This window comes from Carlito syrichta, unplaced genomic scaffold (genome assembly GCF_000164805.1).
Source record: "Carlito syrichta isolate Samal-C Ts95f unplaced genomic scaffold, Tarsius_syrichta-2.0.1 Scaffold304635, whole genome shotgun sequence".
Lineage (NCBI taxonomy): Eukaryota > Metazoa > Chordata > Mammalia > Primates > Tarsiidae > Carlito > Carlito syrichta.
Genome location: NW_007248731.1, coordinates 108,311 through 125,419, shown reverse-complemented (window position 1 = coordinate 125,419; position 17,109 = coordinate 108,311). Strand labels below are relative to the sequence as shown.

Here is a 17,109-nt window from a genome sequence, read left to right as displayed (position 1 = left end):
CCCCGCCAAGATTACCAAGATAAGTGCAAAATGCTTCTGTTCTCCACAGCTACCATAGAAACAACAAAGCCCAGCATTAACAGAGCCATTAAGGATGGTCATATGGCAGCTGGTAGTACTCTTCTATAAGCCCTAGGGCCAAATTGTGATGTATCTGAGGCAGCTAGTGTCCAGAGTTTTCTAATGTAAATTCCATAATTAGTAATAGGAGTGCTTAATAATTATTTCTTGGGCGGTTCATTTCAGTAGCTTAGTTATCCAGTATAAGATTATAAAGAAGTATCTGCCTTTTTGTTTCTGGTCGTCCAAATACCTCTAGTATCATGTTTTAAATATTTCAGCATAGGCTAGTAGTTTATAATAAAAATAGAAGATCCTTTATATCCCATATTTTATCCTGAAAGAACCCTTAGTTAGTACTTTGTAGACTGTTTATAATAGGTAAAAAGATCAATAAAATACAGGCAACTTTTTGGTAGAATATGCTTTCAACAAGGTGATGAAGCAAGCTACAATTTTTTAAAGGTATTGAAGGAGAATGTCATATCTATTTGAAATTATAGAGAGAACATTGATTTCTTTTTTTTTTTTTTTTAGGCAGAAAAATCAATGTCCAAATTTTAGTTTTACTAATGTACGATGTTTGACCTCCTTACAAAAAGCATAGTAGCATTTGAGCTGATCATAGAATCTTAGAATGTGGCAATTTTTTTTTGTTGTTGTTTAGCAGTGGTGTTAAATAACTCTAAGAAGTCGATAAATATTAAGAAGCAGTTGTAAATTATTACAGAAGTGGTTGTGACATCTATTTTTTAAAATATTTTGTTTGCATCCTGAATCCTTTCTTTTGTCTAGCCAGATCCAGTCCTCTTATTTTTTCTTCCTCTGTTCTTCTCAAGGTTCTGGTAAACAGCATATATCCTTGCCGAGTGGAAGGTGTGCCAGCTTCTCAATTAGTAGCTCAGTCTTCTCTCAAATCCCAGTCTTTTTAATTCTTCCTGTTGTGGGAGACTAATGAGTATACCAAGATGTTCACAATTTGGGGGATGGCAGAATGGAAAGATCCAATCCATTCTTAGTTGGATTCTAGCATCACTTTTAAACATTTTCAGAGAGACTAAAAGTTAGAGGGGCTTGGTAAAACGTTATGGAAAACTTAGAGAAGTGAGGTTATGCCTTTGTGCTCCAGTAGGGCAGATGTAGAAAAGTGCATTATTTACTGAAGAATATTTAGTGGGAGAGCAGGAAAGGGTAAATTTTCAGTTTTCCTTCTATATAGCAGTTATAGACAGACATTTTTCCTTTTAACCAAAACAAATGACCAAAAGAAGAAAAGAGAGAGGTCTCAGTATTTTTCAAGTGAGGCAACACACACACACACACACACACACACACACACACGCACGCACACATGCACACACAGAGTTATTTTCCAAAAGCTAGAAAATTATTTTCAAGGAGAAATGTATGATCTACAGTTAAAATGTTTAGACATTTGGCAATTGGATAAAATAACTTTTGGAGAAAATAGGAAAACAGACTGACATAAATGTACATTAGGGTGGCAACTTTCATTTTTTGTACATACACAGTGAAATAGTTTTGGGCAATAAATTCTTGGAAAAGTAGAGTCGGGATTGGATAAATGTTATAGTTTATGGCTGGATACATATAAGCAGGTGAAAACACAAGATGGAGAGGTAATGGTAACTACCTGATGAAGAGACTTAAAACCCTTTCACCTGACAAAAAAGATTGCTTTAGAGTTATAACTTGATATTATAGTTTGATTTTTAAAAAAATATTGTTTACCTTTGTGGCTACTGTGGATACATAAAATAAAAAAATGCCTTAGTTCCCTAATACAAAGAAATACTTACCATTTAAAATCTTAACTATAAGAAAAAACTTTTTAACTGCTATAACTTCTAGAACTAATACCAAGTTTATTGAAAAAGGTGACACAGCACTATTTCTGCCATGGGTCTCTTAAAAATAAAGGATTGTTGACCATACAGAGTTATGAAACTTTTTCTAGTTAACTTCCAAGCTGTCTCGTTCTATAGTATGTTGGCAACATATAAGCCTTCAGACCTTTCCCTTATCCCCCATGTTCATCCTATGCTATCTATTCTACCTCTAGACTTCATATTTTTTATGCATTATATTTTCTGTGATAGGTTACTGCAGCCCACTGATTTTCCCTCTTCTCTGAATTTCTGTAGCATGCATACTAATTTAAATTTTGCTGTCTAACTTTTGATAGACTCTTTTAAAGGCCAGAACAATGTATACACGTTAGTTAACAATGTTGGGTGATCTGTAAGCCTCATGGAAAGCAAGTTTTGGGGAAATTCAGGATGGGGTACAATAATAGATGTTTGACAGAAGTGAATCATGAATGGTGACCTAAACTAAAGAAACTAAAGACTAAGCCTTGGGGAAGATAAGAAAGAAGACATGACCAGATAAGGTCACAGAATAATCTGAGGCCCAAATGTGCATAGTCTAGCAACGGAAGCTGTAGGTGCCAGTGAATCTTGGATGAATAAGCCAATGAACAAATGAGCATATTCTTAGTAGAGTGGTGTGGCCAAGTTTACTGGACTGTTCAAGTCATTCATTCCTCATACACTTTTGAGTTCTAGGGTACAAAGATGAAAAAATGATGTTTATTTTCAGGTAAAAACTTTTCATGTGGCAGATAGAAAAGTGAAAAATTATTAAAACATGTTACCTGTGATAAGAGGTATGCACAATGCCTGTGGGGACACAAAGGAGGAAGCTGCAGAGAGGAATTCTGTAGAAATGGCTGAATTCTCAGAGGCCTTAAATGCCAGACTCGATTGTATGGACAGTACTCTAGTTATTAGTGATAGCAAGATACTGCATCAGAGCACTTTGTGAAGGCTGAGGACAACACTGATCCTTCCTAGGATTTCCTTGTGGGTCTTAGTAATAAGCACCTCTGAGGCTTTTCCTGGCCTGGCCCATCCCCATAATACACGTCAACTTCTGCTGAAAGCAAAAGTCAGGATGTGGCTGGGCGAGTTGGCTATCTCTAACCTGTTTAGAAGTACTATCTCAGAAGCAGCAACCTCTTAATGTTAAAATTTCATGGTTATCAAATTGAGATGCCCTAGTTATTGTAGTGACCTGGACTATCTACCTAATTCGAAAGAATAGTTTTTACTTTGAGAGTGATAATTGAGTATATTTGAAAAGAAAGACCAAGGAAGTGTTTGGTTTGAATTTTGCTGGACTTTTAAAGGTGTGTATTTTCAAAGCTCTGTCACTAAACATAAGTATTTCTGTCCCAAATTATTTATTTCCAGTCATTTGATCCTTCAGAAATCAAAATGAAGAAAAGTATTATAACTCATTCTCCAACAACTGGAACTTGTCAAATGAGCCCATTTGCTTCTCCCGCAAGTTCTAAAGAACAAGAGCACAGAAATGGACCATCAAATGGTTAGTTGAACAGTCTTTTCTACTTATTGTAAGATTTTTCTAGTTATTGGTTAAATCAAGATTTTGATAGAATAATATATGAATCTTGCTGCAGCTGATTTTTCTCCTCTCTCAAAGAATTTAACATGCAAAAGACAAGAATGTAGGTATTACTTTGGACATAAATGTAAACTTTCTAGGTACTGATTTTAAAATGCAACTGCAGACTTTGTTCCCTTACTATCCCATCCATTAAATAGAAATTATGACCTGACTGCCTTCAGCTACTATCAATTATGCTGGTTACAGATATGCCTCTTAACAAGCTATCCATCATGTGCATAAATTAGAGTGAGCATATCTCAGGTCCTGCTGCACTGCAGACTAAGAGTGATGCTTCTAAATGTTATTTTTATCCATGTTGTCCAGTTAGTTGTATCCGTGTTTAGTATATCTTTATATAGCTTGCTTTTATTTATTACATTTCATTCTCTTTCTGTACTGTTTCAAACGCATTTACAAAAGGCTTGTAGAATCTTCTGTAGAGAAAAACCTAATTTTAATATGAAATTCTTTGTTTTAAAATATTGTTAGTTTAATTTTGACCGTACATATTTGTAGTTCTCTGGTAGTTTATTGCTAAAACATTAATTTAAAGATACAAATCTCCATTTCATAGATTTAGTTTTTTTTATGTTGAGAAAAGTCATGAATCAGTGACATGCCAGTTCTATAATATAAAATTTTAAATAGGCTCAAATTTAATAAAGTGTGTTTTAGATATGCCGTGATTAGCCTAATTCATATTTTATTGTTTAACATTTATCGAGTGCTACGCATATACTAGAAGCTACACAGAAACAAGAAGTCTCCTCATTTTACCTAATCTGTTATAATGAAACACATAATGAGATCTTAAAGTTTTGAATGTCTTTGATTTTACTTTAATCAAATGCTTTTTATCTTAAACCTATTGCTATTAGGTTTTCTTTCCCAGAAACATATGAAAATGTATACATTCCTTCAAGCTCCATAATTCTGTTTTTTATATACCTGATATATCTTTTCTTAATTAAAAATTAATGCCTTAGAGATTGTACATCTCTGTACTGAAATGTGAATAGATTTTAAGTTGATATGTACTCAATTTCCATATTGAAATTAAATATGGACTTAAGGGAACATTCCTTTTGCCATAAAAAGATTGGTCACATGATTTCAGTTGACATTTAAGTGGATAATTATCACAGGTTATAGTCCTAAGTAAGCTCTTTTTTAAAAAGTCAGATAGCAAGGTTTCTGAGGTGCTGGCAATATTCTATTTTTTACCTACATGGTGGTTACATACATGTTTTATGTGTTCTGTAATATATATCTCTCACATACAGAAGTCTTAAAACAGAATTTTGTCTAGGATACTACATCAGATTATATATCATTTGTAATCATTACATTTGCTCATCCTATTATGTCATCTTGCATATGTTTTAAAAATAAGAAAGCCTGACTCTTATAAAAGAACTTAAGTTTCAAATAAATGAGAAAATGTAACTTACGAAATACTTTTAAGTTCCAAATGAGGTCATAACATCTATTAACAATTCTCACTTTAAAAATACCGTACGGAATAATGTAAAGTTTAAATAACATTCTCAAGGACATTTTAGGTGCTATTCATTTCCCATTACACCTGGGATAAAAGAAACCTTATGAGTTAAAGGCCGTATATTCATCTAAAATCTGACCACCTCATCTGATTCATTTTCTTTTATTTCTTTATTTTTTGGGAGACAGAGTCTCACTCTGTGGCTTAGGCTGCAGTGCAGGCTGGATTCTAGGTTCAAGCGATCCTCCTATCTCAGCCTCCTGAGTGGCTAGGACTACAGGTGTGTGCCACCACAACCATCTAATTTATTACTTTTTGCGGAGACATGGTCTCTCTATGTTGCCCAGGCTGATCTTAAACTCCTGGCCTCAAGCAGTCCTCCCTCTTTTCCCTCCCAAAGCTCTGGGATGACATGCATGATCCACTGAGCCCAGCCTTGCCTTGCTTTCTACTTCACTTCTTTTCCATTACGTCTCTACTCTTACCCTCTTGCAATTTGTCAGTCAGGCGGAGCCCTTTCCTGCCACAGGGCCATTGCATTTGCAGTTCTCTCCACCTGTAATACTCTCCTCCAGACATGTATATGTACTTTATATATATTTGAGCCATGTTCTATGTGAATTGATGACTTAATATTCAATTGAGATTCATTTGTAGTTATAAAAGGAAAATAAATGTGACTCTATCTTCCCTTTACTTAGACTCTACATTGACCAAAAATGGGGTGATTTGTTGATACATTTAAGAGATGCAGTCATGCGCCATATAATAGCATTTTGATCAGTGACAGACTGAATGTACGGTGGTAGTCCTATAAGATTATAATAGAGCTAAAATATTCCTATCGCCTAGTGACCTTGTAGCCATCATAACATTGTAGCACAACAATTACTCATGTTTGTGGTGATACTGGTATAAACAGGCCTACTTCTCTGCCAGGCGTATAAAAGAAGTATAACACATTCAATTATGTACAGTGCATGATACAGTCAGGTACTGCATAAGTTTCAGTTAACAGTGGACCACATATATGAGAGCGGTCACGTAAGATCATAATACTGTATTTTCACTGTACCTTTTTTATGTTTTGATAAACACTGTACCATTATATCACACTTGCCTATAGTATTTAGTACAAAAATATGTTGTATAGGTTTGTAGCCTGGGAGGAATAGGCGATGCCATATAACCTAGGTATGTAGTAAGGCCAGACCATCTAGGCTTGTGTAAGTACACCTGTGGTTGTTTGCACAACAACAAAATCACCTAACAATGCGTGTCTCAGAATATATGCCCGTAGTAAAGTGGTACACGACTATGTATGTATGCATGTATATTACATAGCATATTTGTATATGTGTGTGTGTGTTCATTATTATATTGCTAATCTCCCTCAACCCTTAGCAAATCCCTCTAAACTATTACAGTTGGCCTTTGAACAACACGAGTTTGAACTGTACAAGTTCACTTATATAGATTTTCTTCCATAAATATATTGAACAAATGTTTGGAGTTCTAGAACAATTTGAAAAGCCTTGCAGACACACTTTATAGAGTAGAAATATTGAAAAACTAAGAAAAAGTTTAGTATGTCATGAATGCATAAAATATATGTAGATACTAGTCTGTTTTATCATTTACTATCATAATTAAATATATACAACTTTATTACAAAAAGATAAAATTTATTAAAACTAAGGCACACAAACACTTACACCCTGCATTGTTCCATTTGCAGTCTAGAGAAATATAAACAAATATAAGAGAGCAGTATTAAATCTCAACTACCTAAAATGTATGCAATAATTTCTAGGCCACCTCTGTTGTTATTGCAGTGAACTCAAGTGTATCTGCTTTAAGCACCATGTGACACTGATCATCTCCGTGTGAGCAGTTTATCTCTCTAGTAAAGTGTGATTCCAGTAAAAAGTGACCTCATGATTCTCATGTATTTTCCACTGTGTTTAGTGCTATACTGAAAACTTTGAATAACACTGTGGAACCCTAGCGATGCTGGAACTATTCCCAAGAAGCAGAGGAAAGTCATGACGTTACAAGGAAAAGTTGAATTGCTTGATATGTACTGTAGATAAAGGTCTGCAGTTGTGGTTCACTGCCATTTCAGACAGACAGTTCATCTTGTAAACAGACGACATAAACTTAATGGTATTTTTAAATACAGTGCAATGTTGTAAATATATTTTCTCTTCCTTAGGATTTTCTTAACATTTTCTTTTGTCTAGCTTACTCTATTATAAGAATACGAAATATAATGCATACAACAAACAAAACATCTATTAATTGACTGTTATCAGTAAGACTTCTGGTGAACAATAGACTAAGCTGATAAGTATTTGGGGAGTCAAGAATCATGTGCAGATTTTTTACTGAAGGGTTAACTATATGCATTTTAGAAAAGAGGAACAATAGTACATTTTTCCCTTTCCCTCCCAAGATCACTTCAGACTTGTTATTTAATAATGAAAGTAGAAGGATAAACAACATATTTGCATAGTTAACGAGAGTACTTGTTAACTTGACAGTATGTCTGTAGAATTGAAAAGACTGTAGCAGCACAGGGAGAAAAAGATGGAGTGTGATAAAGGAGACAAGGCCTGAAACAAAAGAAATCATGGGCAGAATAAGACTCCAACCTCTGCCAAATTGGAGTTTCAAAAGGAGGAAATAGGGGGAATGCGGCAGAGGCAGGATTCTAAGGGATGATATTACCAGCTTTTCATAATTGAGGAAAGACAAGAATTTCCAAATTAAAGTAACCTGCTCAGTTTGGGCAGGATAAGTTAAAACAAATCCATATCCAGTCATATCATGGCCAAACTGCAGAATATCAAGGACAAGGAAAATTTGTAAGGCAACCAGAGAAAGACATTACCTACAAGGGAATGACAGACTGATAGTAAACTTCTCATCAATCTCAACAGACTCCAGCTGAAAACAGAATAATATTAATATCAATTAAAAATCACAATTGATTTTTATTCAGGAAGTAAGGATGAAATAAAGATATTTTCAAACAAGGTCTCAGAGAGTTTGCCATTCACAGAGCCTCACTAAATTAATTACTAAAAAATGTACTGTGAGAAGCAAATTGATTGTCGTACAAAGGAGTGGAATTGCAAAGAGAAGTGGTGAAAAATAAATTAGCAAACATATTAATCTAATTATAAAAATTTAATTACAAATCTTGTTGGCCATAAAGCAAAAGCCAAACAATTTGAGAGGGGATTAAAAACAATTAACCAACCCTGATAGCTTAGAAGGTAGGAATTAACAGTGTTTTAAGGTCCTTGTGTTTTCGGGTAGATGGTGAGATATCTGTCAGTTGACTTCTTTTTTTTTTTTTTTTTTTTTACTTGGAGTCTCACTCTGTCACCCAGACTGGTGCAGAGGCCTCTCCCAGCCACCGCAGCCTCAATCTGCTGGGCTCTGGCGATCCTTCTGCCTCAACCTTCCAAGTAGCTGGAACTACAGGCATGTGCTACCATGCCCGGCTAAATTTGATTTTTATTGTAGAGATGAGGTCTTGCCAAGTTGCGCACGCGGGTCTCAAACCCACGGGCTCAGGCAATCCACTCACCTCAGGCTCCCAAGGCGCGGGATTACAGGCTAAGCCACCAAGCCCGGCTGACTTCTTAATTGCATTTTTTATTTTTTTGCCTGTAAAATGGGGGAAATAGTAGTAGCGATCTCAGAATTGTGAGAATTAAATGAATTCGTACACAGAAACAGAACAGTAATATGTTCAGTTCAGTACATATTTTGCCATTTTTATTAATACCATTGTTATTGTTTGAACTTAAAGGAAAGACATAGGAAAATTCAAATCTAAAGGAATGGAAAAAGGAAACAAAGTCAGTATTTGCTTTTTTCTTCTTTTGAGTCGGAGTCTCACTCATTGCCCAGACTAGAGTGCAGTGGCATACTCACGGCCACCACAGCCTCAACTTGCTGGGCTCAAGCGATCCTTCTACCTCAGCCTTCCAAGTAGCTGGAACTACTGGCGCATGCCACCACACCCGGCTAATTTTTTAATTTATTGTAGAGATGAGGTCTCGCCAGTTACCCCAGGCTGGTGTCGACCCCCTGGGCTCAGACTCCTCTCACCTCAGCCTCCCAAAGTGCTGGGATCATAGGCATGAGCCACCGTGCCTGGCCCCTGGTTTTCACTTTTTTAAAAAGCTAGTCATTGATATAAGAATATTAATATAGGCCAAAATATACTTCGGGGCTAAAAGGCTTTACTGAAGATGATGGGGCTTTTTACATTTGGGAGAAGGAAAGATTCACCACCACAAAATTAAAAGAAACTCAAGCCATATGTGCATCTGCAACAAAAACTCAAGCAAAACATGATGAAGTATGAAAAGATAACAAGGAGAAACCGACGCATCCTCAATCATAGGAGATTTTGAACTACCTCTGCCTAAAACTGATAAAGCAGTTTAAAAATTCAGGAAGGATACAGACAGTTTGAACATAATTAGCAAGCTTATCTAATGAGCCGGTCAAGCAGGTATGACACCCAACATATAAGGCACAAATTTTCACAAAGATATAACCAATTTGGAGTCATAGAGGAAGACTTGCTGAACTAAAAATTGCCATCATATAGGTCACACTCTGACTAAAATTTCATGCAATTAAAAATCAATAATAAAAAGTCAGCCCTCCAAAAATTGTAATCCATGTTTTTGGAAGACAAGAAACTTAAATAATTCATTAATCAGGAAAGTTATAATGGAAAGTATAAAATATTTAGAATTGAATGATAATGAAAACATGTTAGCACTTAGATGAAGAACGTGTACCTACATTATACCAAAGCAATTCTTAGTGGGAAATTTAAGTTGTCATTTCTTGGTATCTGGGGGATTGGTTCCAGGCTCCACTTAGATTCTGAAATCCACAGATGCTCAAGTCCATTATATAGTCTAGTATTTGCATATAACCTATGCATCCTCCCATATACTTTAAGTCATTGCTGTATTACTTGTAATACGTAGAACAATGTAAATGCCATGTAAATAGTTCTTATACAGTATTGTTTAAGAAATGATGACAAGAAAAATCTGTACATGTTCAGTACAGCTGCAGTTATCCTTTTTTAAAAAAATATTTTTCAGCCAGGCTCGGTGACTCAGCCTATAATCCCGTGCTTTGGGAGGCCGAGGTGAGTGGATTGCCTGAGCCCTGCGGGTTCGAGACCTGCCTGGGCAACTTGGCGAGACCTCATCTCTACAATAAATCAAAAAATCAGCCGGGCGTGGTAGTGCACACCTGTAGTTCCAGCTACTTGGAAGGCTGAGGCAGAAGGATCGCAAGAGCCCAGCAGGTTGAGGCTGCGGTGGCCGGGAGCAGCCATTGCCCTCCAGTCTGGGCGACAGAGTGAAACTCCAACTCAAATAAATAAATAAATATTTTTTGATCTATAGCTGGTTGAATCCACAGATGCAGAACCCACAGATAAAGAAGGCCAACTGTACTTACAAATGAATATGTAGCCATGTGTCACTGTGATGGGGATATATTCTGAGAAATGCATTGTTAGGCAATGTTGTCATTGTGCAAACATTGTATACTTACACAAACCTGAATGGTGTAGCCTACCACACACACAGTAAGCTATATGGTATAGCCTATTGCTTGTAGGCTGCAAACCTGTACAGCATGTTGCTGCCCTGAATACTGTAGGCAATCAAAATCCAGTGTTAGATATTTGTGTATCTAAACTTGTCTAAACACAGAAAATGTACTGTAAAAATATGGTATTATAATCTGTTATACGTGTGGTTTGTTGTTACCCAAAGTATCAATCAATATAGGGCTCATGACTGTATTTAAAAAGGAAGATTGATAGAAAACTAATGAACTGAGCACTAAACTAAGGAAGACTGAATAGGAACAACAGGATGAATTCCCCAAAATAGAAAGGAAGGAGTAAAGTTTCGAACAGAAATTGTTAAGTAGAAAATAGGGCAATAATAATAAAAAGCAGCAAAGCCAAAAGCTGGCTCTTTGAAAAGTCTCATGAAATGATAGGCTTCTGGCAAGACTGATTTTTTTTTTCCAAGTAGCAGAAGGAACAAACAATATATGTTCCAAAAGAGCTGATAAACTACTCTTTTCCAGCCGGGCTTGGTGGCTCAGCCTGTAATCTCGCGCTTTGGGAGGCCGAGGTGAGTGGATTGCCTGAGCCTGCGGGTTCGAGACCCACCTGGGCAACTTGGTGAGACCTCATCTCTACAATAAATAAAAAATTAGCCGGGCGTTGTTGCACGCGCCTGTAGTTCCAGCTACTTGGAAGGCTGAGGTGGAAGGATCGCCAGAGCCCAGCAGGTCAAGGCTGTGGTGGCCAGGAGCGGCCCCTGCACTCCAGTCTGGGTGACAGAGTGAGACTCCAACTCAAAAATAAAAAATACTCTTTTCCTAAATCTATGATGAGCAATTTGAGATATATCAGCCAATGCTTCCTAGTGTAGTCCACAATGTAATTTGAGTGTGAGATTTAAAAACCTATGTTGTTGTTATTGCTTCTCAAATATCACTGTTTCAATGTATAAAAAGCAATTCCAATCTTCTCACTGATAACTTTCTATTCAATAATGTAGGTGATATTTTTTTATTTTAAATTTTTTTATTTTAAAGATGTGAGGTACAATTCAGGGTTAGGTACGTAAGGGGTCATCATACAGGTAAAGTTTGGGCCTCCCTTTGGTCCTCGCTTCTGATTTGGGATCAGGCACCCATAAGAGTTATGTGCCTCCCCCCGCCCCACCCTGGCAGTGACCCGCTACCGCCAATCCTTTTCACATAATATTATGATAAATGTTCAGGGCCCACTTATGAGTGAGAACATGTGGTACTCAGTTCTTTGTTTCTGTGAAATAGAAGTTTAATATATGTCTTGTGTTTTCATCTATGGTTTTCTATAAAATAGATAATGTTCAGCTTGATTTTTTTAAAGACAGATTTGTATACCTAACCCTGAATTGTACCCCACATCTTTAAAATAAAAAATTAAAATAAAATAATAAATTTTGTCAACGTTCTCTAAAATCACAAATAAAATATTGTTACTCTTTTCCCCTTACATCCTTTACTAAATAAATTTTTTAACCATATATTCTGTTTGGAATTTAAGAATACAGACAAGTCAAATATTTAAAAAGTTAATAAACAAGAGAAATAACAAAGTGCTCTAGCAAAATTTTAATCATACGTTTTTTCTTTTTGCCATTAGAAATATTTTGAGGTAACAATTTAATTATGACAGAATTTTTTTGAGAGAGGAAGGCCTAAGGTCCAAAGTAACAAATGAGCAAGATTATTGTTAATCTGTTTCTGAACCAGTTTCCTCAGTGACATTGAGTTTCTGTTGATTGTTTTATTGTTTATGCTAAAGAGTTTGGGTTAGTCACTCATTTGCTTGTTTATTCAATAAACATTTCCCAAAAGCCATTATATGTAAGACACTGATAATCCTGATAACCTTTTTTTTTTAGAGACAGGGTCCTTTCTCTTTTGCCCAGACTGGAGTGGAGTGGCATGATCATAGCATCCACATCCTTGAACTCTAGAACTCGAGTGATCCTCCTGCTTCCGCTTCTTGAATAGCTGGGACTACAGGCAAACACTACCGTGCCTGACTAATTTTTTAAATATTTTTTGTGTAGATGAGGTTTTGCTTTGTTGTCTAGGTTGGTCTCAAATTCCTAGCTTCAAGCAGTCCTCCCACTTTGACCTCCCAAAATGCTGGGATTATAGGCATGAGCCACCGTGCCAGCCTTTGAAAGTCTTAACTATGCCAATGTATGTCCTCTGAACTTGCTTGTTATACATCAAATGTGTTTAAAGTATATAGTGTATATAGTACCATAAAATACGTTAGGACAGACAACTAAATAGTCAGCTCATAAAACAATTATCTACTTCACCTTTGGTAAGTGGAAACATTATGTTCTACTAGTGCTGTAAAGTCGAGCTTAAGTTTCAACCCAGTGGGCATTTGAGGAATTATGACTTATTTACATCCTGTGTCTTCACTTGTGCCTCGGTCAACTTGTGAAACCTGTTAAAAGTTCATAAGCCATGATCTTAGATAACTCATAGCATTTTAAGTGGAATGTAGCCATTTTTAAAAGTAGTACCTAATATAAGTACTTTAACGAATGATACATTTTAGTAGACACTAGAAAAAGGATTTACTGAATAAATATGCACTTAAGATTCAGGTCCTCAAAAAATTAAAAATGGAATTATTATATGACCTAACAGTCCCAGTATTGGGCATATATTCAACGGATGGGAAGTCAGGATGTCGAAGAGATAGCTGCACTCCTATGTTCACTGCAGCACTATTCACAATTGCCAAAATATTGAAGCCACCTAAATGTCCATGTGTGGATGAATTGATAAGGAAAATATGGTATATATTCACAATGGAATACTGGCAAGCCCTTAAGAGAGGGAAATTCAGCCATTTGGGACAGCATGAATGAATCTAAAGGACATTATGCTAATGAAAGAAGCCAGGCACAGACAGACAAGTACCACATGATCTCACTTACATGTGGAAACTAAAACAGTCAAACTTGTAAAGCAGAGAGTAGAGTGGTAGTTACTAGGAACTGGTGGTGGAGAGGGCAGGGAGACTGGGAAGATGTTGGTCAAAGGATTAAAAATTTCAGACAGGAGGAACAAGTTCAGGAGATCTATTGCATATATGGTGACTATAGTTAATAACAATGTATTATATACTTGAAATTGTGGACAGTAGATTTTAAGTATCCTCATCACAAAAAAATGATGAATATTTAAGATAATGGATTTGTTAACTAGCTTGATTTAGCCATTTCACAAGGTGTGTGTGTGTGTATGTGTGTGTATTTGTATATATAAACATGGACACTATAAATATACATTATTTTTGTCAATTAAAAAAATAAAATAGGTACCTTCACCTATTAAATCAAATTTACTGTGATATTACTAGAAACTTTAACTGCTTTCTGGGTATTAGTATCATCAATCCCTTGTTATTAACTTGAGAAAAAAAGTAGGGATGAAATAATGCAAACTGGAAGCCTTAATATATATATATTTTTTCTTAATATATTTTTGGTTAAAGTATTTGATGAAGGCCAGGCATGGTGGCTCACACGGTGGCAGGCAGAGGCAGGAGGATTGCTTGAACCCAGGAGTTCAAGATCAGCCTAGGCAACATAGCGAGACCCTATCTACAAAAAAATTTAAAAATTAGCTGGGCATGGTGGTGTGCACCTGTAGTCCCAGCTGCTTGGGAGGCTGAGGTGGAAGGATCGCCAGGGTCCAGGAGGTTAATGGTGTGGTGAGCCTTGATAGTGTCACTGCATTCCAGCCTAGGCAACAGAGTGAGACCCTAACTAAAAAAAAAAATTGTTTTTTGATGGAAGTATCCTTTATCTAGTAAAATGTACTAATGCATTTTAACCATTGTATAATCTATTTAATATGCCAACCACCAGTGGAAGTTTTATTCAAAAGATTTGTTCTTATGTAACATTATCATGAATAAAAATTAGGAGAATATGACAGGCTCAGTGGCTCAGCCTGTCATCCCAGCACTTTGGGAGGCCGAGGCGAGTGGACTGACTGAGCCCCGGAGTTCAAGACCAGCCCGGGCAACTTGGTGAGATCTTGTCTCTACAATAAAGCAAAAACTAGCCGGGCATGGTAGCACGCATCTGTAGTTTTGGCTACTCGGAAGGCTGAGGCAGAAGGATCGCCAGAGCCCAGCAGGTTGATGCTGGGGTGGCCATGAGCAGGTGTGCCACTGCACTCCAACCTGGGCGAAGGAGTGAGATTCCAACTCAAAAAAAAAAAAAAAAAAAAAAAAATTAGGAGAATGGGAAACGAAAAAGACAAAATAGGATACTTTGTCTTTTCCTCCCTCTTTCATTTGTCCACCCTTTTACTTTCTATTTAAAATTTAGCTATCTAAATTATTTTAAAAGCTTGTTTATTTCTCTCTTAACTTTATGTCCTTTTCCTTACACATATATAGGAAAGAGAAAAGAACTGAATCATCTCAGTTTAACTGAAAGAAAGAAATCTAGAACACAAGACGATGAGTAAGTTTCTCATTTTTGAAATTATATACACATGTCTTGCAGAAAATGTTCATATTTGTTAAAGGGATAATTTATATAAGTGATATAAATAATCATTTATTTGTAGAAATTAATAGCTTATACCTGAGCTGAAATATTCTTTCTTAAAGAAGAAAATCATCTTAGATGTGCTGTGTTTTGTGGTGCTCTGTAATGGTCATATGTGAAGCCTTTCTATACTACCCACTGAGCCCTGTTCTTCCAGCCCATGCATGATACACCACTTTGGGTAAAACTGAGAACATATATTTGAAACTTACATGGAGAGAAAAGTAATACTCGCCCTGGGCACATAATACCTCACAAATGCCTGGGTTGAAACAGAGCTAGAAACACAGGAAAGTCAGCAGAATAAGAGACCTAGAGGAAATATTTCACATTTGTGGATTAGTTTTAAACGATCAGAACATTTTATTTTGTCTTGGCAATACTTGCATTTCATTTTTTCTTTTCTTTGTGAAATATCACAGATAAGAGAGGGACTCGAGAGGAAGTAAGGCACCTGCTTCTAGAATGTTTCATGGGGCTTTGGTGCCTTGATGGAGTCACTGAGTTTTTGCCATTTTATTGTAAGAACACTATTCATAGAACAGTTGATATCAGTAATTTTCTCAGGGCATCCTCTTCTGAAAGTCAGTCTGTTCAGATTTGTTTTAAAAAGGGGTTTTAAGGGTATTCAGTAATTAGGATTAAGGGAGTAAGGTTTTTTTAAAAAATCTTCATTTAACTGGGTTAATTGTATATATTCCTTTCTCCATAATATTTCCGCCGAAATGATATCTTTCATAAAAGATGTTACTGTCACTTGGCTATCAGTATGGGACAAATTTTATCTGGATCCTTATCTCACACCATACACAAAAATAACTTCTAGGTGGATTGTAGGTCTGAATGTGAAAAATAAAAGAAAACTTTTAGAAGGAAATATACAACAACTTTCCATGACCTTGGAGTAGGCAAAGTACCAACCATAAATGGGAAAAAAATTGATAGACTGTTTTAAAACTCCTTTTCATAAAAAGCTTTTAAGAGTGTGAAAAGATGTGCAAGACAATCCAGTAGAGAAATGGGCAAAAGACTTGAATTGGCATTTCACAAGAGAAGACATTCATGTAAAGTGGCAAACACATGAAAAGGTGCTCAACTGGGAAATGTCATCAGGGAAATGCAAGTAAAACCTCCATGAAGTACCACTACATCCTCTTTAGAGTGCCAAGACATAGAAAACAAGGAAAATACTGGGTATATTTTCCTCTGAAGTGAGGAATGTGGAACAACCGGCACTCACATAAACTGCTGGTGGGATTATAGATAGATAAAAACCACTTTGGAAAACTGGCAACATCTAAGCCTGATACATGCATACCCCATGGCCCAGGAATTTTTCTCCAAGGTATATGACCAACAGAAATGTATGTATATAGTTGCCAGAAGACAAATACCATAATGTTCATTGCAGTTTAGTTCATAGTAGCCTCAGATTGGAAAATATCCAAATGTCCATCAGCAGTTGAATGGATAAACAAGTAACAGTATTTATCTCATGAACTGCGGTGAAAATGATCTACAACTAACAACAGTGTAGCTGAATATCACAAACATAATGTTGAGTGAAAAAAAAAGCTACGCTCAGAAGATTATATTTTGTGTAAATCAATTTGCATGGAGTACAAAATAAGGAAAACTAACAATACTGTTAAAAGTTAGGATAGGCTGGGCTCGGTGGCTCAGTCTGTAATCCCAGCACTTTGGGAGTCCAAGGCGAGTGGATTGCCTGAGCCTGCGGATTCGAGACCAGCCCTGGCAACTTGGTGAGACCTCATCTCTACATTTTTTTTTTTTTTGAGTTGGAGTCTCACTCTGTCGCCCAGACTGGAGTGCAGT

At 36.3% G+C, this 17,109-nt stretch overlaps 1 protein-coding gene across 1 annotated transcript in view; it reads left to right on the top strand.

Annotated features, from left to right (window-relative positions):
- ITGB3BP (integrin subunit beta 3 binding protein) overlaps window positions 1-17,109 on the top strand; it is an 81,608-nt gene that overhangs the window by 39,381 nt on the left and 25,118 nt on the right. Inside the window, exons 3-4 of the mRNA XM_008060507.1 lie at window positions 3,336-3,471; window positions 15,120-15,186. Coding sequence (XP_008058698.1) covers window positions 3,336-3,471; window positions 15,120-15,186 — 203 coding nt within the window. The remainder of the gene's footprint in view (window positions 1-3,335; window positions 3,472-15,119; window positions 15,187-17,109) is intronic.